This window comes from Dipodomys merriami, unplaced genomic scaffold (assembly GCF_024711535.1).
Source record: "Dipodomys merriami isolate MVZ:Mamm:240054 unplaced genomic scaffold, mDipMer1.0.p SCAF_696, whole genome shotgun sequence".
NCBI lineage: Eukaryota > Metazoa > Chordata > Mammalia > Rodentia > Heteromyidae > Dipodomys > Dipodomys merriami.
The window spans coordinates 45,033-69,846 of NW_027206286.1; the positions used below are offsets into that span (position 1 = coordinate 45,033).

General features: G+C 62.8%; 1 protein-coding gene across 2 annotated transcripts; it reads right to left on the reverse strand.

Annotated features, from left to right (window-relative positions):
- Positions 1-11,072: 11,072 nt before the first annotated feature.
- LOC138816390 (haloacid dehalogenase-like hydrolase domain-containing 5) lies at positions 11,073-23,539 on the reverse strand. Of its 2 annotated transcripts, none has more exons than XM_070006096.1 (8): positions 23,393-23,539; positions 20,657-20,860; positions 19,817-19,929; positions 18,465-18,558; positions 16,137-16,170; positions 13,300-13,474; positions 11,913-12,101; positions 11,073-11,748 (listed from the first exon to the last, which is right to left on the reverse strand). In XM_070006096.1, the coding sequence occupies exons 1-8, from the start codon at positions 23,537-23,539 to the stop codon at positions 11,418-11,420; spliced, it is 1,287 nt and encodes a 428-aa protein (XP_069862197.1). In that variant the 3' UTR covers positions 11,073-11,417. The 2 variants fall into 2 exon arrangements, with proteins under 2 accessions (XP_069862197.1, XP_069862198.1); XM_070006097.1 differs by lacking the exon at positions 23,393-23,539 and adding an exon at positions 22,626-22,823.
- Positions 23,540-24,814: the final 1,275 nt, after the last annotated feature.

A 24,814-nucleotide genomic window follows, 5' to 3' on the forward strand; every position in this document is an offset into this window, starting at 1 on the left:
CATGCTAGCCAGGTGTGGTCTATAATCCCAGCTACTCTGGAGACGAGCATGGGGAAGGTCATGGTTTGAGGCCAGTTGGGGCCAAGAGTTGTTGAGACCCCATCTTCACACAACCAGACAAGTGGTGTGGTGTGAATCTGTCATCCCGGCTGCGTAGAGGATCCCTGTCCGGTCTGCCCCAAGCCAAAAGCAGAAGCCACCCCAAAACAGCAGCCCGCCGCCGCCAGGGTGTAACTGGAGCAGTAGGGCTCTCGGCCAGCAAGCGTGAGGCCCCGAGTTCAAACCCCACGTCACCATGGTGATTTCAGATCCGCTGGAGTTGATGCTTCGGCTGGAGCTGGAGTGACAGAGCGGAGGACGGTTCAGCGCTCGCCGAAGTCCCCCTACGCGGAGGGACATCACTCGAGCTCCAGTCGGGGTTTGAGACCAGCCCGGGCACCCTCAAGCCGGGAAGCCGGCCAGTGCTGTCCCCTGGGGTCAGCTGAGAGGCGCCGGCGCAGTGCTGTCCCCTGGGGTCAGCTGAGAGGCGCCGGCGCAGTGCTGTCTCCTGGGGTCAGCTGAGCAGCGGACGCCCACGCGGCGCAGTGCTGTCTCCTGGGGTCAGCTGAGCAGCGGACGCCCACGCGGCGCAGTGCTGTCTCCTGGGGTCAGCTGAGAGGCGCCGGCGCAGTGCTGTCTCCTGGGGTCAGCTGAGGCGCGGACGCCCATGCGCGAGGCGTCGGCCCCCCGGCGAGCGGTCCCCTCTCCCGCAGCGCTGGCAGACGCCGCCCACCCAACATCAAGGACCCGGGGTGGAAGCCAGGATGGGAACCATCGTAAACCACACGGTAAGCTTGTCACAGGTCCCAAATTTGGGGGGATGCTTCCCCCCCCCAGAAAAGTCTGGTTTTATTTTTAAAAAGAAAGGAGGAGGAAAGTGTGATGAAGGCGTGAGATGCACTTCAGCCCTGCGAGCCCTTCTCTGCCTTTGCGGCACGTTCCTGTAATCTCAGCCCCTCGGGAGGCTGAGCGGGAGCATCGCTGGAGCCCCGGAGCTCAGGACCAGCCTGGACGAGACAGTGCGTCCCAGACGCCTCGGACAGCAAACACCCCGGAGGCGGGTCCAGAGGAGGGGGGGGGGCGGCAGGAGGCCCTGGGTCCCGTCCCCCACACCTCATGTAGGAGATGGTGACCCCTCTGGACAACGCCTTAGAAATAACAAAACGGCACTTAAAAGTAAAACCAGATCAAAGGTGGGGCTCAGATAAAGACCCCCTCTTCCATGCGAGCAGACGGTGGCCCCCCACTCACAAGACCCTGTCCTGAAAACTCTAGAAAGTCGGAGAAAGAGGTCTTCAGGGCCATTTCTTACTGTGAGAGGGACTGGCGGGGCGGGGGGGTGGGGCTGGCTAGGTGGAGCTCTCCCACAGTGCAGAGAGGGTGCCCGGGCGGCTGGGCCTCGGTTGGCCCTGTAGCAAGGCCGCAGCTCCCCAACCACCAGACAGCACTGGGGGGGCCCGTGGGGGGAACGGGCATGGCTCAGCTGACACATCACAGTCTGACATTAGGTAGTAGAGAGACAGTAAAGCTGGAGAGAGGATCTGAGAACAACGCAAGCAGCTGCGGGCCCCAGAACCTGGCACGGAACTGGACCCCAGGCAGAGTGAGAACCAGGTCTTGGCTGGGAAGGTGGCTCAGTGGTAGAGCGCTTGCCTTGCATGCCTGAGGCCCTGGGTTCCATTCCTCAGCACCACATAAGCAAAAAGAAAAAAGCCGGAAGTGGCGCTGTGGCTCAAGTGGTGGAGTGCTAGAAGAGCTGAGGGACAGCGCCCAGGCCCAGAGTTCAGGCCCCACGACCGGACCCCCCCCTAAAAAAAAAGAACCCAGGTCTTCTGGTACCTTCCGGGGTTTACTACAACACACAAGATCTCACACAGAGGAAAGGAGAAAGGGAACGAAAATCCCTAAGGCTTCACCCCACCGCGGGGTGGCCTGGCTTCCTGCCCCCTGCCTCCCCGCCTCAGATTCCAGAAGTGGCATCCAGACCGAAAGTGGACGGCTGGATGTCACCTGTCACCAAGGCAGGACACGGAGAAGGGACAGGAGGGCCGAGGCTCAGCAAACTCCAGAAGCCAAGCCGAGAAAGGCCACTTCCTCCGATGTACGCCAGACTTCCCAGAGCCCCACAGAAGGGGAATTAGGTACCCTGCTCCCCGACGGCCCCAGAAGATCCAGCTTCCTGTCCATCCATCCAGGAACTCCACCCAAGCCGTTGCTCCAAGCGTAGTTCTGGCCCAGCCCTGGCACGAAGCGGCGGTTGGGATGCGTTCCTCTGGAGGCGGAAGGCTGGCTGGCTGGCGCTCACAGACCTGTAACCGGCACCAAACCCCGCTGGGGGTGGCGGCCACGTCGGAGCGGCTGGAGTGCGTGGCCGCGTTGTGCAAGCTGCATCAGCGCGTGGGGTGAGGATCGCTGGGAGCGGGAGGTGGGAATGCTCGCCCACCCCAGAAAGAGAGCCGAGGAGGCAGGGGCAGGATGAGGAAGGCCCGGCCGGTCGCCAGAGTGCCGCCCCCCCACCCCCGGGGTTCACGGCTGTAAATCCACAAAGGGAAGGGGGCGTGGCACATGGGGGTGGGGAGACAGCACCCCGGATTGCTGACAGACACGAGGTCACTGCACACCCCATCCAGCACCAAGACCAGCACCCCGCCTGGAGCGTCCGCCCGGGATGGGGCATGCGTGGGGACGCGGGAGGAGCCGTGGCTCGCAGGCCGCCCAGCCCCGGGGAGGTCAGGGCCTGGCGGGGACAGAGGAAAGGACGCCGGTGAGCTGCCCGCTTCCCCGCCCGCCCTGTGTGTTGGGGTGCAGAGGGTCACAGGGCGTCCCCCCTGCTTCATGGGATCTCTTCATCCGGACGCCTGGCTGGTCGGGGGAGGGAGGCCGGGGGAGGGAGGCCCGCCCGGGCCCCTCAGTTCTGCCAGGCCAGGGCCAGGGTGTTGACGTAGCCGCGGGGGCTCCTGGGAGCCTCCAGGCCGCGGCAGCCCAGGAGGAAGGCATTCTTGAGATGAAAAGCGAGGCACCAGGCCGCGCAGCAGCGGCGCCGACAGCGCCTGCGCCACCTTCGGGGCCAGCACGTGCGCATACATCAGCCAGGCCAGGTGGGCAGAGGCCCGGGGCCCCGGCCCCGCCTTGGCCCCAGCAGGCCCCGGCCCCGCCCCACACGTGTCCTGCCCGCCGCCGCCCCTAGCAAAGAAGAGCGCCCAGCCGGCGCCACCGCCAGGTTAGTGGCCACCCAAGAGCTCCGGGACACGTCGGTGCTGGCTATGAGGTACAGGTCCAGCCGGCCACTCTGCGAACCACAGCAGTGCCTGGGACCCGCGGCCGCCCCCCCCCCAGGGAGCCTGGGGGGGGCTGTGGGCCTGGGGGGCTGTGAGCCTGGGGGTGGGGGGCTGTGGGCCTGGGGGTGGGGGCTGTGGGCCTGGGGGTGGGGGCCGTGGGCCTGGGGGGTTGTGGGCCTGGGGGGTTGTGGGCCTGGGGGGTTGTGGGCCTGGGGGTGGAGGGCCGTGGGCCTGGGGTGGGGGGCTGTGGGCCTGGGGGTGGGGGGCTGTGGGCCTGGGGGTGGGGGCCGTGGGCCTGGGGGGTTGTGGGCCTGGGGGGTTGTGGGCCTGGGGGGTTGTGGGCCTGGGGGTGGAGGGCCGTGGGCCTGGGGGTGGGGGGCTGTGGGCCTGGGGGGCTGTGGGCCTGGGGGTGGGGGGCTGTGGGCCTGGGGGTGGGGGCCGTGGGTCTGGGGGGTTGTGGGCCTGTGGGGCTGTGGGCCTGTGGGTGGGGGCTGTGGGCCTGGGGGGCCGTAGGCCTGGGGGGTTGTGGGCCTGGGGGGCTGTGGGCCTGGGGGTGGGGGCCGTGGGCCTGGGGGTGGGGAGCTGTGGGTCTGGGGGGCTGTGGGCCTGGGGGTGGGGGCTGTGGGCCAGGGGGTTGTGGGCTTGGGGGTGGGGGCTGTGGGCCTGGGGGGTTGTGGGCCTGGGGGTGGGGGGCTGGGGGTTGTGGGCCTGGGGGTGGGGGCTGTGGGCCTGGGGGGCTGTGGGCCTGGGGGGCTGTGGGCCTGGGGGTGGGGGGCTGTGGGCCGGGGGGGGCGTGGGCCTGGGGGTGGGGAGCTGTGGGCCTGGGGGTGGGGGCTGTGGGCCTGGGGGTGGGGGGCTGTGGGCCGGGGGGGGGCGTGGGCCTGGGGGTGGGGGCTGTGGGCCTGGGGGTGGGGAGCTGTGGGCCTGGGGGGCTGTGGGCCTGGGGGGCTGTGGGCCTGGGGGTGGGGGGCTGTGGGCCTGGGGGTGGGGGCTGTGGGCCTGGGGGTGGGGGGCTGTGGGCCTGGGGGTGGGGGCCGTGGGCCTGGGGGTGGGGAGCTGTGGGCCTGGGGGGCTGTGGGCCTGGGGGGTTGTGGGCCTGGGGGTGGGGGCTGTGGGCCTGGGGGGTTGTGGGCCTGGGAGTGGGGGGCTGTGGGCCGGGGGGTTGTGGGCCTGGGGGTAGGGGCTGTGGGCCTGGGGGGTTCTGGGCCTGGGGGTGAGGGGCTGTGGGCCTGGGGGGCTGTGGGCCTGGGGGTGGGGGCTGTGGGCCTGGGGGTGGGGGCTGTGGGCCTGGGGGTGGAGGGCCGTGGGCCTGGGGGTGGGGGGCTGTGGGCCTGGGGGGCTGTGGGCCTGGGGGTGGGGGGCTGTGGGCCTGGGGGTGGGGGCTGTGGGCCTGGGGGTGGAGGGCCGTGGGCCTGGGGGGCTGTGGGCCTGGGGGTGGGGGGCTGTGGGCCTGGGGGTGGGGGCCGTGGGTCTGGGGGGTTGTGGGCCTGTGGGGCTGTGGGCCTGTGGGTGGGGGCTGTGGGCCTGGGGGGCCGTAGGCCTGGGGGGTTGTGGGCCTGGGGGGCTGTGGGCCTGGGGGTGGGGGCCGTGGGCCTGGGGGTGGGGAGCTGTGGGCCTGGGGGGCTGTGGGCCTGGGGGTGGGGAGCTGTGGGCCTGGGGGGTTGTGGGCCTGGGGGTGGGGGCTGTGGGCCAGGGGGTTGTGGGCTTGGGGGTGGGGGCTGTGGGCCTGGGGGGTTGTGGGCCTGGGGGTGGGGGGCTGGGGGTTGTAGGCCTGGGGGTGGGGGCTGTGGGCCTGGGGGGCTGTGGGCCTGGGGGGCTGTGGGCCTGGGGGTGGGGGGCTGTGGGCCGGGGGGGGCGTGGGCCTGGGGGTGGGGAGCTGTGGGCCTGGGGGTGGGGGCTGTGGGCCTGGGGGTGGGGGGCTGTGGGCCGGGGGGGGGGCGTGGGCCTGGGGGTGGGGGCTGTGAGCCTGGGGGTGGGGAGCTGTGGGCCTGGGGGGCTGTGGGCCTGGGGGGCTGTGGGCCTGGGGGTGGGGGGCTGTGGGCCTGGGGGTGGGGAGCTGTGGGCCTGGGGGGCTGTGGGCCTGGGGGGCTGTGGGCCTGGGGGTGGGGGGCTGTGGGCCTGGGGGTGGGGGCTGTGGGCCTGGGGGTGGGGGCCGTGGGCCTGGGGGTGGGGAGCTGTGGGCCTGGGGGGCTGTGGGCCTGGGGGTGGGGGCTGTGGGCCTGGGGGTGGGGAGCTGTGGGCCTGGGGGGCTGTGGGCCTGGGGGGCTGTGGGCCTGGGGGTGGGGGCCGTGGGCCTGGGGGTGGGGAGCTGTGGGCCTGGGGGGCTGTGGGCCTGGGGGTGGGGAGCTGTGGGCCTGGGGGGCTGTGGGCCTGGGGGGTTGTGGGCCTGGGGGTGGGGGCTGTGGGCCTGGGGGGTTGTGGGCCTGGGAGTGGGGGGCTGTGGGCCGGGGGGTTGTGGGCCTGGGGGTAGGGGCTGTGGGCCTGGGGGGTTCTGGGCCTGGGGGTGAGGGGCTGTGGGCCTGGGGGGCTGTGGGCCTGGGGGTGGGGGCTGTGGGCCTGGGGGTGGGGGCTGTGGGCCTGGGGGGGGTCTGTGGGCCTGGGGGGGCTGTGGGCCTGGGGTGGGGGCTGTGGGCCTGGGGGGGGCGTGGGCCTGAGGGTGGGGGCTGTGGGCCTGGGGGGGGCGTGGGCCTGGGGGTGGCGAGCTGTGGGCCTGGGGGTGGGGGGCTGTGGGCCGGGGGGGGCGTGGGCCTGGGGGTGGCGAGCTGTGGGCCTGGGGGGTTCTGGGCCTGGGGGTGGGGGGCTGTGGGCCTGGGGGGCTGTGGGCCTGGGGGTGGGGGCTGTGGGCCTGGGGGTGGGGGCTGTGGGCCTGGGGGGGGGCGTGGGCCTGGGGGTGGGGAGCTGTGGGCCTGGGGGGGTCTGTGGGCCTGGGGGGGCGTGGGCCTGGGGGGGCTGTGGGCCTGGGGGTGGGGGGTTGTGGGCTTGGGGGAGCTGTGGGTCAGGGCATGAGAACTGGCAGGTGCCCAGCTCAAGAGGGTGGGCAGAAGGCCCCCCGGCCCTGGAGGAGCTGCTGGGGTATAGGCTGCTGGGTGTGGCCCCGACCTGTGCACTAGCCTGACCTGCAGCATGGGTTCAGACTTCTACACCTGGCCGGCCAGCACCAGGGGCAGGCAGAGACTGGGCAGCCATCGGGAAGAGCCCTTCCCACTGGGCAGCCCCACCCCTCCTCAGACACGGAAAACAAGTGCAGGGGTCAGACCATACTGACGGGAGGGAGGGAGGGAGGGAGGGAGGATCGAGGAACCCCAAGTGATGTCACACATCCACCTCCAGCAGAAGGAGCAGCTCTCTGAACGTGCGCTAGGTGAACGCTGGGTCCCCAAGGCTTGGGAATGAGGCACACATCCAAGACCCCGGCACTCAGAGGCCAAGGCAGGATGGCCTTAGCTAGGCGCTGCTTCAGAATCGGGGTACGGGGGCCTTAGGCTGGGTAATGCCTGCGTGCCCAGACCGTACCCCTGAATCTGCCTTGCAGTGTGAGTTCTGACCAACCTGCTTTCTCCAGCCTGCCGGAACTCACGCTCAACTATGCATGGTCCGGTGGCCTCAGGAACCTGGCATGGACGCAGCACTGGAACATTCTGCTTCCAGCCGTCCTGAAAGGCAGCGGTGGGAAGAGGCTTGGGGCTCAGCTCCACCACTGGCAGCTGGTGTGCTCAGCCCCGTCCTTGGCCGCCGGGCTCTGGGCCTCAGCTTTTCTGCTGGTCTGTAGATATGACAGGATCGATGCTTTCCGGGACACCTGGGAGCTCCTGTCCTTCTGTCCAGGATTCCTTCCGGAAGCCAAGGTCTGCTTCTGTCAGTCAGTGCCGGGCAACAGAGCTCCCATCCTTAGCAGCCTTAATTCTTAATTCTTAATTCTTGGAGCTGGGCTTCACAGGCCTCAGCCTGGGGGCCATGGATGGCAGCCATCGGAGCAGGTCCAGCAGAGGTCAGGGCTGAGCTGGGGAGCTGCCATCCGGCCTCGCTCGCTCCCGGAGTGTGCGCTAGCACCAGACACCCCCTGGTGTGAGGGGAGAGGCCCAAGAACCCACTTGGGCCTGGCCTCCCCGGCCATTTCCGCTCTGTGGTGACCAGCTTTTGCCCATTCCGGAAGGTGCTGAGCCGCAAGGGACCACCCTGAAGACACAGCCTGCTGCCGGAAGGAGGACATTCCTCCCGGAAGATTGGCGACCGGGAACTCCTGCTCAGGTAGCACGGCGGCCGTCCCTTTTTGTTAAGGGAAATGGTCGGCATTTTACCCATGACCTGAACTGGGGGAGGCAGAGTCAGGCCTGCTGTGGCAGGGACTGGTGGGGAAGGGCTTGGGGAGGGGAGGACCCGTTGCAGCAGAGGGTCCTGACACAGGCCGGGGCAGTGGTAAGGGGCTCCTCGTACGCGTCGAGGACTCGGTTTGTACACAACCTCGTGCCATCGTTCATTTCTTTCATGGGGGCGGGGAGGGGCAGGTTTGGGGAGCCATAGGCCCCCAGCCCAGGGCCTGGACGCTCTCTCTGGCAGCTGACAGGTGATCAAACAACTTCCTCCCAAAAGGTTATCACCTCTTGCTGTGCTCTGCGATGGGGCCACCACACCGGTACGCTCATCATTGGCTGCTGGCACTGAGCATGTCATTAGGCGTGCGTGTTCCGACCTCAGGGCCGCATGGCCGGTCTCTGCCCGTTTCTGCACATCTCCAGTCTCCTGATCTCCAGGACTCCCCCAGAGGACCAGCGGGCAGGGAGTGGAGCCGCTCCTTTCGAAGGATTGTCTCCGTACCCACCATGCACGTCAGAGGTAAGGGACACCGCCTCCTGGCAGCCCTCTGCCCTTTTCCAGGGTTTCTACAAGATTCTGCGTGTCAGCCATAATGCCCCACCTCAGGTGAACCATCTGTGGCTCGTCCACAGTAATTCTTAATAAGACACCAATAATCAGGATGAGAAATCAGGGTACACTAAAGATCAGGTTGGTGGCCAGAGCACTGTATACACACACAGGCACACAGCCATAATTTAGCCTTGAAAGGGCCTCACAAAGATGTCATAAGAACGGAGAAGGATGGGTAAGAAGACAAAAACCGTTCTCAGGCCAGGAGCCGGTGGCTCACGCCTGTCATCCCAGCTGCTCAGGAGGCTGAGAGCTGAGGATCGCGGTTCAAAGCCAGCCCGGGCAGGAACGTCTGTGAGACTCTGATCTCCATTGAACCACCAGAAAACCAAAAGTGGTGCTGTGGCTCAAGTGGTAGAGCACCCGCCGTGAGCTGAAGAGCTGAGGGACAGCGCCCAGGCCCTGAGTTCAAGCCCAACTACCAACCAAAAAAAAAAAAAAAAGAAAGCTTTCTCAGGAGTATGAAGTACAAACATCTGCGAGGACGTGGAAAGCACTGTAGAGTGGCTTTGTACCGGGCGAGCGCGGGCCAGCTGCCCCCTGCCGTACCGCCGAGGTGGACGTAACGCAGCCTTGTCCAGACCGCACAGCCCGCACAGCCGTCAAGAGATTCTACTCTGACTGGGCCCAGGGCTCCCCCCAGCAGCTGTCCGTCCTTCCACAAACCCACGTGGCAACTGCCCACGGCCCACAGGACAGGCTTCACGCCGCGCGTGCGTGGGACAGGGCTCCGGTGGTGACCCAGCGTTCTTGTCCTGAATATCACGGCTGCTGCCTTCCTGCAGCAGGAGCTGGACCAGGAAAAGGCCGCCGTGCGGGGGGAGGCCAGCCTCTCCTGACACTGGCCACGGCCCTGGCTGACCCGTCACTCTCTGCTCAGGGTATACTGTCGGTACCTTTGGAGGCAGAATAAAGACCGGCTCCAAAGGGCCCTGGCAGAGGGGCGGGGCCCGCAGACACTCCCTGCATGAACGTGAGACGAGGGAGGACCGATCTGTGTCACACAGAAAGGGAGGCTGGCGGGCGCCCGTGAGCGGGCGGGAGTCTGCGGAGAGCTGTGTGAACTTGCCCAGGCCTGCCTCCACGTTCCGTGCTCTCTGGAGCCGGGCTGTGCACCTCCAGCTGCCCGGCAGTGTCTCACGGGATGCCGCGGCCTCCAGCGACAAAGGCCAAGTCCCCGCAGCAGTGCCAGACCCTGGGCCTCGTGCTGGGCCTGAGATGGGGGAGAACGCAAGCTGTCCTTGGGAGGAGCGAAGTGTACGACGGAGGGGTGAACAAGCCTGCATACCGCTCGCGTCTGTGACCCGTGCAAGGGCCCGCCCAGGGCCTGGACAGCCATGAACGCCAAGACCTCCTGGTACTCAGCAGGCGGTGCTGACACCAACGCGGAAACCGACGCTGGAGAGGGAGGCAGATGGAAGGGAGGACTGGACCCGAAAGGCCAGGTTTGGGGAAGAGTGGGAAGAGGTGAGGCGCGCTTCAAGCTCCCGTCTCTCCGTCCGCTGCGAGAACACGATGCTGTGGAACGGAGAGCTCGCTGACCTCCAGCCCCCAGGAGCCCCTGGCAGGGGCTCAGCCCAGCCGCCCGAGAGGTGGCGGCGGCGGCGGCAGCAGCAGCAGCAGCAAGAAGCAGAGGAAGTGGCAGTGTTCTCAAAAAAACCCAACTGTCCCAGCTGAGATATTTTAGAATTCCACGCACCCTGGGGGCGGCATCCGGTTACCACGGCAACCTCTCAGGTGCACACCCACTGTGCTGCCTCCCGCCAGAGGAGACAGAGAAGAGGAGACAGAGAAGAGGAGACAGAGAAGACAGAGGAGACAGAGGAGACAGCCGCATCCTCATCCTCCGTCCAGAGGGGACGTGGGGAAGGACCCTGTTCAGACTGCAAAGCAGTGACTGCATTCGCCACCACGCCGGCCACCCCAAGGAAAAAAAAGGTTACTTAAAAACAAAAAGACAGCCGGGCGCCGGTGGCTCACGCCCGTCATCCCAGCTGCTCTGGAGGCTTTCCTGCTCTGGGCAGGAAGTCTGAGACTCATCTTCAATGAACCACCAAAAAGCCAGAAGTGGAGGCATGGCACTAGCAGTACAGCACTAGCCCTTTGTGAAAAAAAAAAAGGTACAAGGCAAGAGTCCGAGGCCCTGCGGTCAAGCCCAGTGCTAACAGTCAAAACTAAAGGAAAAAAAAAAAAAAAAAAAAGACAGCCAGGCCTGGGCTGCGGCCTGGTGAGAGGCCTTCCCAGGCCTCAGCCCCTGGCTCCATCCCGGGGGCTCAGTTCCTTCTGGGCACCAGTCTCTGGAGTGGGTGCTGCCTGCCCAGTGCCCAGTACCCAGTACCCAGTACCCAGCTTTGTCTGGACAGACCTGTCCTCACCGCTGAGGGTGCCTGGGTGACCCCGATGGCGAGCACCCCAAACCAACGGGAGGTCCCGCAGCTTCTGAACCCGCTGCCGCCGGCGGTGGCTCATGTTCCGAAGCCCTTGGCCCGTGAACGTGGGGAAGAGCCGGAGTCCCCATGTCCTTCAAGGACACGCCCCAATGGCCTAACTTCCTCCCGCGAAGTTCCACGAGGTTTCGGGGCACACCCTGGATCCAGACTAGCACAGAACACCCCAAGGGAGGTGGGGGGAGACGCAGGTCCTCCAGGACGGCCCACGGTGCCGTTGCTGTTACCTTGCAGTCAACCCTGTGACAGAGATATACTCAGACGCCCACGTCACAGCCCAGCGTGGTGTGGGCTGGGGGAGCCTCCGCCCCATGAGCCTCCAAGGAGGCTACCAGCACCCACCCCCTGCGCCCTGTGGGGCACAGTGATAGCACAATTCATATCTATTAGGATCATTTTAATTTAAAAAAATAAGACCCAGAGTCTCTGGGCAATAAACTAAAATACAGTAAAAACCTTGCTGCCATGCAGTGGCTGCTTCCGTGAGAGCCAAGCCTCCAGAAGCTTCCGCAGGATTCCAGGCTGCCTCCCTTTTCAGAAGTCCCTCCTGAACGGAGGAGGAACCCGAGGCACGGAGGTGAAGGGGCTGGCGTGAGGTCAGACTGCACAGAGAGGTGCTCGGAGTTTTACCCGCAGGTCCAGCGAACGCTGCCCCGGGGCGGCTCTGCTGGGACTGTCCTGGGCGGGCTGGCAGCGGGCTGTGTCAGCCCCTCCCGCCCCCGCGGCCCTACCCGGCCCAGCCCTCCTGACGGAGCACCAGCCGCACGGCCTCGCTGATGTCGCTCACCACGTGCGCCGCCTCCATCAGCCCCGGGCTGAAGCCGAAGTCCCGGTGCCCGTGGTACAGAGGCTCCACGCCCGCGCCCAGCTCTGCAGGCCCCAGGTCCCGGGGGCTGTACACACCGGTGCACACCAGGATGGAGGTGACACTCTGGGCCGCCGAGGGCCGCTGCCTCCACAGGCCCCCGGCGCCCGGCTCCGGCGTCCGGCCCCGCTTCACCATCTGCAGGTGCCGGTGGAACAGGTTGGCGCCGTAGATGTCAGACATAGGGTTATCACTGCAAAGAGGAGACCCAGGCTCAGCGTCACGGTGGAGGATGGAGGTCGGCTGTGGGGACGGGTGCGGGACGGTGATGGAGACCTGGGGGGAGGGACTGTGAAAGGGGGGCCGGGGCGGGGCAGGGGGGCCGGAAAAGGGGCGCGGAGACACCTCGGGCCTCACCCCACGGCGTAGAGCTTCTGGATGGGGGCGGCCCAGCCCCTCCGCTCTGCCTGCTGCCTGATCAGGTCCTCTGCGTACTGGTAGGTAAGGATGCTGGGTTTGCCCATCAGGCCCTCGTATCTCAGCTCGTTGCCCGTCACTTTCCGGTAGATGGTTTCCAGGCAAAGCAGGAAGGTGCCGTGGCCAAACCTGCCCAAAAAGAGCTCAGTGGCCTGGCCCTCTCTGCCACCGCCATGCCCTCAGCAGGCCCAGACTCCCGACCCAGGGCCCCGGGACCGTGAACCGCGGCTAAATTACTTGTGGGAGAAGCAAACATTAATCGAAGTCTTCTAGCACAGGAACAGTTTTTAACAGCTAACTTTTGGGAAAATCCTAGTCACTGCAACTTAGGAGGCTGAAGCAGGATTATGAATGAAAGGCCAACTGGCTCACACTACTCAGGAGGCTGAGATCTGAGGATGGTGGTTCAAAGCCAGCCTAGGCAGGAAAGTCTGTGAGTCACTTTTTGGTCAGTTGTGAGGCTTGAACTTAGAGCCTGGGTCTATCCCTGAGCTTTTGCACACAAGACTAGTGTTCTACCACTTTGAGCCACAGCACCACTTCTGCCCTTCTGGTGGTGAACTGGAGACTCACGGAGTTTCCTGCCCAGGCTGGCTTTGAACTGCGATCTTCAGACCTCAGCCTCCTAAGTAGCTAGGATTACAGGCATGAGCCACCGGTGCCCAGCTTGAGACTCTTACCTCTAATTAACTACCAGAAAACTGGAAGTGGGGCTGTGGCTCAAAGTGGTTTGTGTGAAAGAGCTCGGGGACCGTGCCTAGAGTCCCATGACTGACCAAAAAAAAAAAAAAAAGTGCTAGAAGAAAACCCGTCTCCATGAGATCACCCAGTCACAGGACCTAAGGCAGCCGTGGGCTCTGCCCCGTTCTCGTTGACCATGCTCTCCACAGCCTCCGTGCAAGGGGAGAGGCCTCCGGAAGGCTAGCTGCCACCGGCCTGGAGGGCAGGGAAGGGCAGCCGAGCAGGGAGGAGGCCTGCTCCGAGTCCACCGGCCTTGTCCACTGGGCACCAGTGCGTCTACAGCGCAGTGGTCCAGGCTGTCCCTGCCCTGCGTCTCAAGGGTAACTGCTAACGACGGACAGGCTGAAGGACAGGAGGGAACAGCATGTAAACAATTCACGCTGATACACCTCAACATTTTCTGTGAAGGGCGTAAGGACACAGCACACATAATCCATTAAAGGGCCCAGCCCCTGGAGGCCCCCCGCCCCAGGGGCCAGGCTAGGGTGGCAGCTGTAGAGTTGGAGTAACAGGTGGCAAGCTGCCCGCACGTGTCCCGGGCAGCAGCTGCCCGTGGATGGGCCCAGGGCCCCGTCCGCGGCCTCACCTGGGCATCTTGGCTTCCGCCATCCACAGGAGGTCCATGTTGCTGGCCAGGACTGGGAGGTGGGGGTAGGGGACCCTCGGCGGATCAGCCCCCGGGCTCCCGTTGCTGAGAAGGACGTCCATGATCAGCTGCAGGCTTGTCTCCCAGCGGACTGGCTCCCCGAGGAGGAGCACCCCTTCAAGGCAAAGGCGCGGGAGTGAGGTGGACAGGGTGCCCAGAGCCCGGGGAGCACCAGTCCACCAGGGAGAACAGAGCAGGGAGCACCCAAGACCCATCTTCACTCGTGTCCACTGTAGTCGCAGACAGGCCAAAACCTGAAAGCAGCAAGTCCCAGCGGCTTCCTCCTACCCCTGGGGCTTGGTCCCACAAACCTGCCTCCCCCGTTCACCACCGAGGCCCAGGCACTGGTGCAGCCCATGGGCAGAGGGCCCGGCTTCCCCCGTTCACCACTGCGGCCCAGGCACCGGTGCAGCCAATGGGCAGAGGGCCCGGCCTCCCCCGTTCACCACCGAGGCCCAGGCACTGGTATGGCCCATGGGCCTGAGTGGACTGAGAGTCCCGAAGGGCTATGGCAGTGCCATGCCTCTGAGCCCATTTCCTCGCCTGTAACAGCCCACTCAGTGCTGTGGGCAGGAACAGGAAACACAGGAGACGCTGACCCAGGGCGGGACAGGGCAAGCACTCAGCAAACAGCAGCGGCCGCTGCTGATCACTACACCACTGAACTGAACCAAGGCCTGGGAAAGGGGCCTGGCTAGCAACCGGAGGCGCAGCACCGTCAGCGGCGCTGGCCTGGCATGGCGGGACATTGAGGTCTGTCCTCAGCAACACAGGAAATGAGGCAGGATTCATTTTGTTGTTGTTGTTGGTCATGGGACTTGAATTCTGGGTCTGGGCGCTCTACCACTTGAGCCAGCCACAGTGTAACTTCCCGTTTGCTGGTAGTTAACGAGATAAGAGGCTCACAGGGCTGGGAAGGTGGCTCAGTGGTTCGATTCCTCAGCACCACATAAGCAAAAAGGAAAAAGCCGGAAGTGGCGCTGTGGTTCAAGTGGTAGAGCGCTAGCCTTGAGCTGAAGAGCTGGGGGACAGTGCCCAGGCCCAGAGTTCAGGCCCCGTGACCGGACCCAAAAAAAAAAAAAGAGGCTCACAGACTTTCCTGGCCAGGCTGGCTTTGAACCTCAATCCTCAGCTCTCAGCCTCCTAAGTAGCTAGGCTGACAGGTGTGAGCCGCCAGTGCCCAGCTAGGATACATTTTAATGGTCACAAAGACACACGTAGCAAGTGAGGACAGTCCTGCACAATCAAAATTGCCCTAAGTTCACGAGACTCTATCTCCAAATAACTAGCGAAACACAGGGCTGGCGGAGTGGCTCAAGTGGTACAGCACCAGCCCAGCAAACATGAGGGAGGCTCTGAGTTCAAATCCCAGTACCAGCAAAAGAACACCAGCACCTGAGCACCCACTTCTATGTACGAAGTATCTTCATAGCTTCAATTTATTTTTTCCAAAAACAGAATCTTTACGTAAGAGTAAAGAATCTTATTTCTTGAAACGTTACCAAGACTAGTTCACTGGTGGCAGTGCTGCTCCAGTGCCAGGCCCCAGTGTCTCAGGACAGCATCTCCCTCGAGGGATGGATGCCGTGTTCGGTGACACCGGGTTACTTCCCAGGTAATTGTTTTAGACAAATATGTTACGACACTCTTCGCGAATGTTTTCCTTGTATTTCTTCGTTACAGTTAGGGTTTTATGTTGTACTGTTGCTTTTCACATCCATATTTGGAGAAGTTATGTTGCCTGCGAAGTTCATTTCGGGGTGGTATTTTGGTTATGTGTGTGAGTATGAGCTCAAGGCTGGGCTCTGCCCCGTGTCTCTCCGTGCTCAGGGCTAGTGATCTTTGTGGTACTGAGGAAGTGAAGCAGGGTCTCATGCTTGCTAGGGAAACTCTCTACCACTGGCCACATTCCCAGCCCTGTCCTTGAGCGTTTTGCTCATTACTGTTGCCCTACCACCTGAGCCACAACTCCACTTCTGGCTTTCTGGTTTTAAATTAGAGCTAAGGGTATCATAGACTTTCTTGCTCAGGCTAGCTTTGAACTGCCATCCTCAGGTCTCAGCCTCTTGACACGCTGGGCCGGATAGTCTCTGAACACCTTTCCACTTGAGGGGTTCCTAGTGACCCACTTTTCTAAGAGTAGTGTGTGCAAAGGAAGCGTAGCAGCCAATGCTGCAGAAGCAGTGAGGAGGCCAGGGCCAGAGGCCAGGCGCCAGCTGTGCAATGCCCCCTCCCCTCCCCTGCCAGGCGCCAGCCGTGCAATGCCCCCTCCCCTCCCCTGCCAGGCGCCAGCCGTGCAATGCCCCCTCCCCTCCCCTGCCAGGCGCCAGCCGTGCAATGCCCCCTCCCCTCCCCTGCCAGGCGCCAGCTGTGCAATGCCCCCTCCCCTGCCAGGCGCCAGCCGTGCAATGCCCCCCTCCCCTCCCCTGCCAGGCGCCAGCTGTGCAATGCCCCCTCCCCTCCCCTGCCAGGTGCCCAGCCGTGCAATGCCCCCTCCCCTCCCCTGCCAGGCGCCAGCTGTGCAATGCCCCCTCCCCTCCCCTGCCAGGTGCCCAGCCGTGCAATGCCCCCTCCCCTCCCCTGCCAGGTGCCCAGCCGTGCAATGCCCCCTCCCCTCCCCTGCCAGGTGCCCAGCCGTGCAATGCCCCCTCCCCTCCCCTGCCAGGCGCCAGCCGTGCAATGCCCCCTCCCCTGCCACTCAGGCAGACTGGGCAGGCACACGGAAGGAGGAAGGAGCAAAGACCAGACCATAGGGCAGTAGGGAGGGCATCCTTTACCTTCAATGGCCGGGAAGTCACTCTTCTGAGGGGGCTGCGAGGACAGAGAAGAGGCCCATCAGTGACACGGTCTCGGTGCCCCTCTGGAGCAAGAACAGAGGTGGGGGGAGCAAAGACAGGGTGCACGCAGCCCAGAGACCACCCCGTCGCCAGCGCACAGCACGGAAAAGCGGACAGGAAGGAGAGCCACAGAAGAAGGGGAAAAGGCACGACCTGAGTAGCCCACCATGAAAGGAGGGCTATAATGAGGCCAGCGGGAAGAAGGCAGGGGGAGGACTTTCTCCAGCCGGGATAGAAAGCAAGATGTGGAAGTGGCGCTGTGGCTCAAGTGGTAGAGCGCTCGCCTTGAGCTGAAGAGCTAAGGGACAGCGCCCAGACCCAGAGTTCAAGCCCCACGACCGACAAAAAAAAAAAAAAAAAGCCGGGCGCTGGTGGCTCACGCCTGTAATCCTAGCTACTCAGGAGGCTGAGATCTGAGGATCGCGGTTCAAAGCCAGCCCGGGCAGGAGAGACCGTGAGACTCCTATCTCCAATAAACCACCAGAAAACCGGAAGTGGCGCTGTAGCTCAAGTGGTAGAGCGCTCGCCTTGAGCTGAAGAGCTGAGGGACAGCGCCCAGGCCCAGAGTTCAAGCCCCACGGCCGACAAAAAAAAAAAAAAAAAAAGCAAGATGTCACACCCTCACGGAGAGGCCTGAGGCCCGTGGACTGAAGGGAAGGCGGCCTAGGAAGAGCAGCAGCACGGTGTGAGCGGCCCTGTCCCGATGTCAGTCTGGGAGGCAGGACCTGCACCTTTCCAGCCTCCTGGGGTCCATTCTCCCCGGCCCTGGCAATGTTGGCTCGGCCACCAAACGGCTCTTCTGAGATCTGCCCACAGAATTTGCATGCGTCTAAAAGAAAACTCAAGCCGGGCGCTGGTGGCTCAGGCCTGTAATCCTAGCTACTCAGGAGGCTGAGATCTGAGGATCGCAGTTCAAAGCCAGCCCGGGCAGGAGAGACCGTGAGACTCCTATCTCCAATCAACCACCAGAAAACCGGAAGTGGCGCTGTAACTCAAGTGGTAGAGCGCTCGCCTTGAGCTGAAGAGCTGAGGGACAGCGCCCAGGCCCAGAGTTCAAGCCCCACGACTGACTAAATAAATAAATTAATTAAATAAAAATAAAAAAAAATAAAAGAAAACTCGCCTTCCGCCGCAGCAGCCGCTGGAGAAGGGCCACGGCGGCTCTGCACTGGCCCACGGCTGTGGCCTCAAGGCCACCAGGTGACCAAGAATGTGTGCGAGCCGAGTTATGCCTGCCGCTGCCACCTCACCAAACACGCCAGCCCAGGCGGGATACGATCCACGAGGCGTCTGGTGTCCAAGCCACGGGGTCCTTGCACAAACGGGCCCTCAGATTCATCAAGAAAAGGGCGGAGGTGCACATCCATGTAAGAGGAAGCAGGATGCTGAGCGGCATGCTGGCCGCCACGAGGAAGGCCACCACCGCGGGTGAGGGGAGGACGGATGGAGGCCCCACTGTCCCCAGGTAAGTCTCTGTTCCCCTCAAAAACAAAAACAAAAACTCTCCAAGAAGATGTGGTCTGTAACTAACTACAACACTGGGGAAGGTGAAGGTATCCAAATAGACACAAGTAAGCCTGTGTGTAAGTACACTTCACGGAATCCCGAGGGCGGTCTGACTCAATAAGCAAGTTATATGATCGGTACACAGTTCACATGCTGCACAGAAACAACAGAAGCCTGTTCACCAGGAAGGAAGCCCCGGGCGGGGGTCACATTCAGCAGCAGAGCGCCGCCTACCACGTCCACAGCCCAGGTCCAGAAGTCAAGCCGCTGCTTCCGAGAGGAGCTGAAGGCTGCCTGTTCTGTCTTGTTCTGTTTACACCAGTCCTGGGCACTACTCCTGAGCTTTTCTGCACAAGGTTAGGCATTCTCCCACTTGAGCCACAGCTCTAGTTCCAGCTTTTTGTGGTTAGTCTAGCCCAGGCTGGCTTTGAACTGCAATCCTCAGATCTCAGCCTCCTTAGTAGCTAAGATTACTAAGCTAAGCTATCAGCACCTGGCCAAGACAACGGCTTCTCACAAGAACGAGCTAGTAAATACATTCCAGCAGATGGAAGAGATGCTCTGGCTCTGAAAGCGTTCCTAGCTAACTACAATAGGCTTCAAGCCGCTGCTCCTCTGGGCCATTCTTACCTAGCCAGGGAACAATCCCTGCCAGGAGACCACCACAGCACACAGAGAACACAGCTCTCAGCAGGAGGGCGAGGAGATCAGCAAGTGTGCCAAGGAGGGAGGAGGAGCCCAGAAATGAGAGGGGTGCATTACCATGGTCTTTGGCCGCCGCTCGAGGTCTACCATGTCCAGCACTGGGAAGGCCGTGCGAAGCTCATCCACTGTAACCACATTCTGGAAGCCCAGTCTGGTTGGAGCATGGTCAGGAAGGCACAGCTGGACAGGACAGGGGCATGGGGACTCCCCAAATGCACGGAGCAAGGAGACCACGCTGGCCTGGCCATGCCGGGCGGCGGGCAGTCCTAAGTCCTGTGGGGGCCAGTCGGCAGGCTGTGGCAGTACGGACAGACTGCACACAGGCTCAGCGGCCCGCGGGCACATTCCTGGCTCCAGGCCTTACGCTAGCCCTACCCTGGTTCTCAAGGAGCTTGCAGCATGCACAGACCACAGCACAAAGCAGTGCTGCTGTGAACGGCTGGACGCATTTCCCAGGAAGGACTCCCTCCGATCCACCAGCAGCAATGGAGCCCACACTGAGTTCACTCAGCCAAGGTTCCCTTCCCCGGCCCACCTTCCCCGTCCTCCAATCACCCGCTATTCCGTGCCAACCTTCTACCTACCCTGCCTGCCGGGGAAGCCTGAACAAGCTCCGGGGGTACAGCCGGACCCTCCGTGATGTTCCGGGCCACTCCTGCCCCGGGCCAGTCCTTTCCTGGCAGTACCTGTAACACTTAGAATCTTTCTTCTTTTTGCCAGTACTTGGGCTTGAACTCAGGGCCTGGGCGCTGTCCCTGAGCTGCTTTTGCTCAGGGCTAGTGCTCTACCACTTGAGCCACAGTGGCACTTCCAGCTTTTTCTGTGTCTGTGGTACTGAGGAATGGAACCCAGGATTTCACGCATGCTGGGCGAGCACTCTACCATGGAGCCACATTCCCAGCCCAGGAATCTATCTTTCTTGGTGTCCTCCGCTACTAGACCATCTCTTCTTCTTTGAGGTGCCACGGCCCCAAACAAGGGCCTTATTAGGTCCTCCACCACTTCGGAGTGCACAGTCCAACACGGTGTGCAGGAAGTGTCCGCACAGAGGAACAAGCCGTCTGAGACCAGGGAACCACAGCCTGCCCTCTGTGTGCCCGAAGGGACAGCTAGCAAGCGGTTGAGCACCCAAGCAGGAGATCGTCCTAGAATCGCAGGGTCGTTTAAATACGGATTCCTGATTCTTCCCTAGACTTAGGCAGGGGCTGGGGCAGAAGACCGTGACAGCAGCACTGGCCTGGCTTCCGGGAGCCACTGTGCACGAGGACGCACTACACGCACTACACACGCTCCCCCTGAGCCCACCGAGCACCCACGTGCCCCTGCGCGCTGGGTCCCCCTGGCCGAGCGAGGGAGCCCCCCGTCCTGCCCCTTCCTCTCTAACCACAGCAACGAAACAAAAAGGATACGCCTGGGCAATTTCCACCACAGGGCCCTGGCCGGACACCAGCATCCGCTTGCCATGGAACTGCCAGAAGAGCCTCATGGGGCTGTGAGCGAGAATGACTTGGTCTGGATCCACCTGGAGGGACAGCCGAGAGGGAGGAAGGCACAGGGTTGAGAGAAGGTAACACAGAAGCAGCAGATTCTTTCATCTATGAAGGAAAAAAAAAAAAAAAAGACAGGTGCCAGTGGCTCACGCCCGTCATCCCAGCTACTCAGGAGGCTGAGATCTGAGGATCGAGGTTCAAATCCAGCTCAGGCAGGAAAATCCGTGAGACTCTTTTTGTTTTTGTTTTTGGGTCTGGTCTTGGGGCCTGAACTCTGGGCCTGGGCGCTGTCCCTCAGCTCTTTAGCTCAAGGCTAGTGCTCTACCTCTTGAGCCACAGCGCCACTTCCAGCTTTTTTCTTTTTGTTTATGTGGTGCTGAGGAATCGAACCCAGGGCCTCATGCATGCAAGGCAAGTGCTCTACCCCTGAGCCACCTTCCCAGCCCCCCATGAGACTCTTATCTCCGATAAACCATCAGAAAATCGGAAGTGGCGCTGTGGCTCAAGTGGTAGAGCACCCGCCTTGAGCAAAAAAAGCAGGATAATACTTAGGCCCTGAGTTCAAGCCACAGATCTGGCACGAAAGAAAAGAAAACCCAAACTTCAGGTTATTTTTCCCAAAGAATTAAAAGACTCCCACTGACCCAACCTGCCATGACCCAACGTCTGTCAATGACGTGATGCCCTGACCCAGAAATGGGCTGTAGAAGGGTTTGGGGTTTGAGGAGGAGTGCCATCCTTGGTGTCAAAGCTTCCTACCTTGAATCTCAGCAGAGCTGACAGTTCCTCGGCTTTGCTGTGTTGTAAGATGTTCCCGGCATTCGTGACGAAAACCACAGGAACCCGCAGCTGCCCCTGTGGGTCCAGCAGCCTGGCGAAGGCGTCCAGCGCAGCCGGAATGACTTTGTGGCCCCGAACCAGCACACCGTCGACGTCTAACAGGAACCCAAAGGTCGGGGGGCTCTGTGCAGCGGGCAGAAATCACCACCATGAGGCGAGAAGCAGGAGAAGGAGGAAGAAAAAGAAACAACCCTCCCACTCAAGTCGCCCAGCATCCTTGAGAAATGACATCAAACATAACAAAACGCTGGAATGGAGGTATGACTGAAGGGGCAGAGGACCAGCCTTCACTGAAAAAGCCAGGCAAAAACTTAAGGCTCTGCTCAAGCCTAGTAACAGCTCACACTCTCACACACAATGGGGGAAAGCAAAGGAAGGGGTTACATGGTCTAAGAAGCACTGTACTCCATAACTGGGGCTGGGAAGGTGGCTCAGTGGTAGAGCGCTTGCCTTGCATGCATGAGGCCCTGGGTTCGATCCCTCAGCACCACATAACCAAAAGAAAAAAGCCGGAAATGGCACTGTGATTCAAGTGGTAGTGCCAGCCTTAAGCTGAAGAGCTGAGGGACAGCGCCCAGGCCCAGAGTTCAGGCTAACGACTGTAATCCTAGCTACTCAGGAGGCTGAGATCTGAGGGTCACAGCTCGAAGCCAGCCCCGAGCAGAAAAAATCTGTGAGACTCTTATCTCCAATAAACTACTCAGAAAAAAACAGATGTGGGGCTATGGCTCAAGTAATAGAGTGCTAGCCTTGAGCAGAGAGGCTCAGGGACAGCATCCCTTAAGTTCAAGCCTCAGCACTGGCAAAAAAGAAAAGAAAAAGTCATTTCTGACCAGCAGAAAGTCAGAGAACAGCCAGTGAGAAACTCACCAGGCCCTCACACCAAATAGGAAATGCCCACACAAACAGTGCCAAAGGCTCTGTGCCCCAACCTGTTTTGCCCAGCCCGGGAGACTGTCCTGGGCACTAAGCCAGCACCGTAACAAAGGGATTTTTATTTATTCTTTGTATCAAAGTTCTGAGGAGGTGACTTTATCTCCAAATGGATTACTTAACAAAAACGAACAATAGGTAAGAAAAACAGCAATGGCTAGTGAGAAATATATTCAGACAGATAAAAACCAACCTCAGGGCAGTTCAGTGGGGAGCACCAGCCCAGCATGCTTGTGGTTCTGGTTCCATCCCCAGCACCTCAAAAAAAAGGGGGGGGCTGGGAAGGTGGCTCAGTGGTAGAGTGCTTGCCTTGCATGCATGAGGCCCTGAGTTCGATTCCTCAGCACCACATAAGCAGAAAAAGCCGAAGTGGTGCTGTGGCTCAAGTGGTAGAGCTCTGACCTTGAGCTGAAGAGCTGAGGGACAGCGCTCAGGCCCAGAGTTAAGGCCCCACGACCGGCAAAAAAAAAAAAAAAAAAAAAAAAGGTGCTGGCCTGGTGAGTTTCTCACTGGCTGTTCTCTGGCTTTCTGCTGGTCAGAAATGACTTTTTCTTTTCTTTTTTTGCCAGTCCTGAGGCTTGAACTTAGGGCCTGGGCGCTGTCCCTGAGCCTCTCTCTGCTCAAGGCTAGCACTGGACCACTTGAGCCACCTTCCCACCCCCCATCCCCAGCCCCTGCCCTGTCACCTTCTCAAAAGGACTAGCACAGGTCTGTAGGGATGAGGGGACATGACCTGCCCATAGGCAGGCGGTGTGCTGACCCTCACATGTGTTCCACAAAAGCTGGCTGGGTGCTGAATGACCCAAAGAGTGAATAGTTAGGGACCTATTCCCCCTGGGACACACATCCCAAAAGGTAAGGAACTATCCCATGAGCTTGTACTGCTAGGGACACGTGGACTTTGAGGCAGATTTTAAATGCCCTACATTTTAAGTGGCATTAAGTGCTTACTAACCGTTAAGTGTGATGTTGACATCGTAGTTCAGCTCAAAATACCCTTACTTTCTCAGAGGTACCAGAACTAGAATTGAAATGAGGAACCGGGGATCTACTTTAAAATAAAGTAAGAATCCATCTGGCCTGTCATCCTAGCTACTCAGAGGGCGGACACCTGAGGATCAACTTCTAAGATGGCTGGAGCAGGAAAAGTCCAAGAGACTCTCATCTCCAATTAACCACCAAAAAAAAGGCCAGAAGTGGAGCCAGGGGTCAGGTGGTAAGAGCGCCAGCCGTGAGCTAAGGAGTTTATGCATGTGTGGCGGCGCCTAGGCCCTAATTCAGGCCCCAGGATGGCATATATATGTATATGTGTGTGTATATACACACACACACACACACACACACACACACATATATATTCTTATTACTACCTAAGAATTAAAAGGAAGAAATCGGTCTTCCAGGCAGATCAATCCTTTGGGACTCTAATCTCCAAAAAGACCAGAAGTTGAGGCTCAAGTGAAAAGAAGTGGAAACTGCGAGGCCCCGGGTTCAAGTCCCGGCACCCCCGAGTGCGGTGTGGGGGGACCCCGGGAAGGGCGAGCGCCGCGGGCCTGCCCAGCCCGGCCGCTCCGGCCCCGCGCCGGGCCCCGGATGGCCGCGATCCCGGCGTCCGCGCGGACCCCGCGGAGGAGGCCCCGCAGCCGGCCCGGCGGCGGCGGGACGCCCGGCGGACCCTCCCCGGCCCCCGCCGCCCCGCCCCGCGGAGCACGTGCGCCTCACCTCGGCGCGGCCCGGGACGTAGCCCCTGCGGGGTCCCCCCAGGCCCCGCAGCCCCGCGGCCGAGCGCGCCGTCCGCCCGCGGAGCCCGCGGAGCCCGCGAAGCCCGCGCAGCGCGCGGAGCGCCACCGACCCCACGAGCGCCGCCATCGGTCGCCGGCCGCGCGCGTGCGCAGACGCGCAGCGGTCACTCCCCACACCCCCCCCCGCGTCGCCCCGCCCCCTCCGCTCGACCAATCAGCGGTCGCCCGCGCGCAAGGTCGCTCGGGAGTTGTAGTCCGGAGCGCTGACGGGAGGGCGGCGCCGAGCGCCCTGAGGCGCCGGGCTCCCCCGCACCCCGCTCTGGCGGGGAGCACGCACTGCCACCGGGGCTCCAGTCCCGGCGGTGACTCGGTGTGTGTCCGCCGGGAGCCGTGAGGAAGGAGCGCGGCGCGGACGGAGGCGGGCGGTGGGTGCGAGTTCTCCTGCGCGCCGTCGGTGCGGAGGCCCCGCGCGGGCGTCCCGTGGCGGGCGTCCCGTGACACGGTGTTGGCTACGGCGTGTCCGGGCGCCCGGCGGCTCCGCCACGGGTCCGGGCGGGGGGGGGGGGAGGGGGAGCCGGGACCGGGCCCCGAGACCCGCGGCGCCCGCCGTCCCGCGCGCGGCCGCCAGGGGGCAGCCGCCGCCCGGGTGACCCGGCATGGCCCCGCCCCCGGCATGGCCCCGCCCCCGGCGGCCCCGCCCCGCCCCCGGCATGGCCCCGCCCCCGGCATGGCCCCGCCCCTGCCTGGCCCCGCCCCCCGGCCCCGGTGACCCGGCCCCGTCGCCATTTGCCGTCCACACCGCCGGCGTCCCCGCGGCGGTCGCGGCCGGGCCCCGGCGCAGGGCCCGGGACAAAGGGCGGCGTCCGGGACTGAGGCCCAGGGCGGCCCGGGGGGGGGGGGGCGGGAGACGGAGCGGCTTCCGGGGCCGGCTCACCCGGGGTCAGAGGAGGGGTCAGCGTGCCGGAAGGAGGTGTCCTGGGGCTGCGGGGTCCCCGCAGGCCCCGTGCGGGACGGGGCAGCCCGGAAACCGGAGCCCCAGACCGGGAGGGAGAAGCGCAGCCGGACCCGGGCCCCATCCGGGGACAAGCGGGGCGGGGGGGGCGGGCACTGACCTCTGCGCCCTGACCCAGCCGTCCGAGCCCAGAGGTCAGCCGAGAGGGGCTTCAGACCTCCGGGACCTGACATGCTGCCCCCCATGCTCATCCCCGCCAGGCCTGACTCCAGAGTGGCTGCCCCGGACCGTGCGGCCTCTGGACAGCTCCCAGCCAAGGTCTCTGATGAGAGACTCCCGCCCCGAGCGGGAGGAGGAAGAGGGCACAGTGCGCCCGAACCCGAGGAACCGCGGTACTTCCCTCCCCACCCCACCCGGAAGCCCGGGCCCCATGCTGCTCCCAAATGTGCT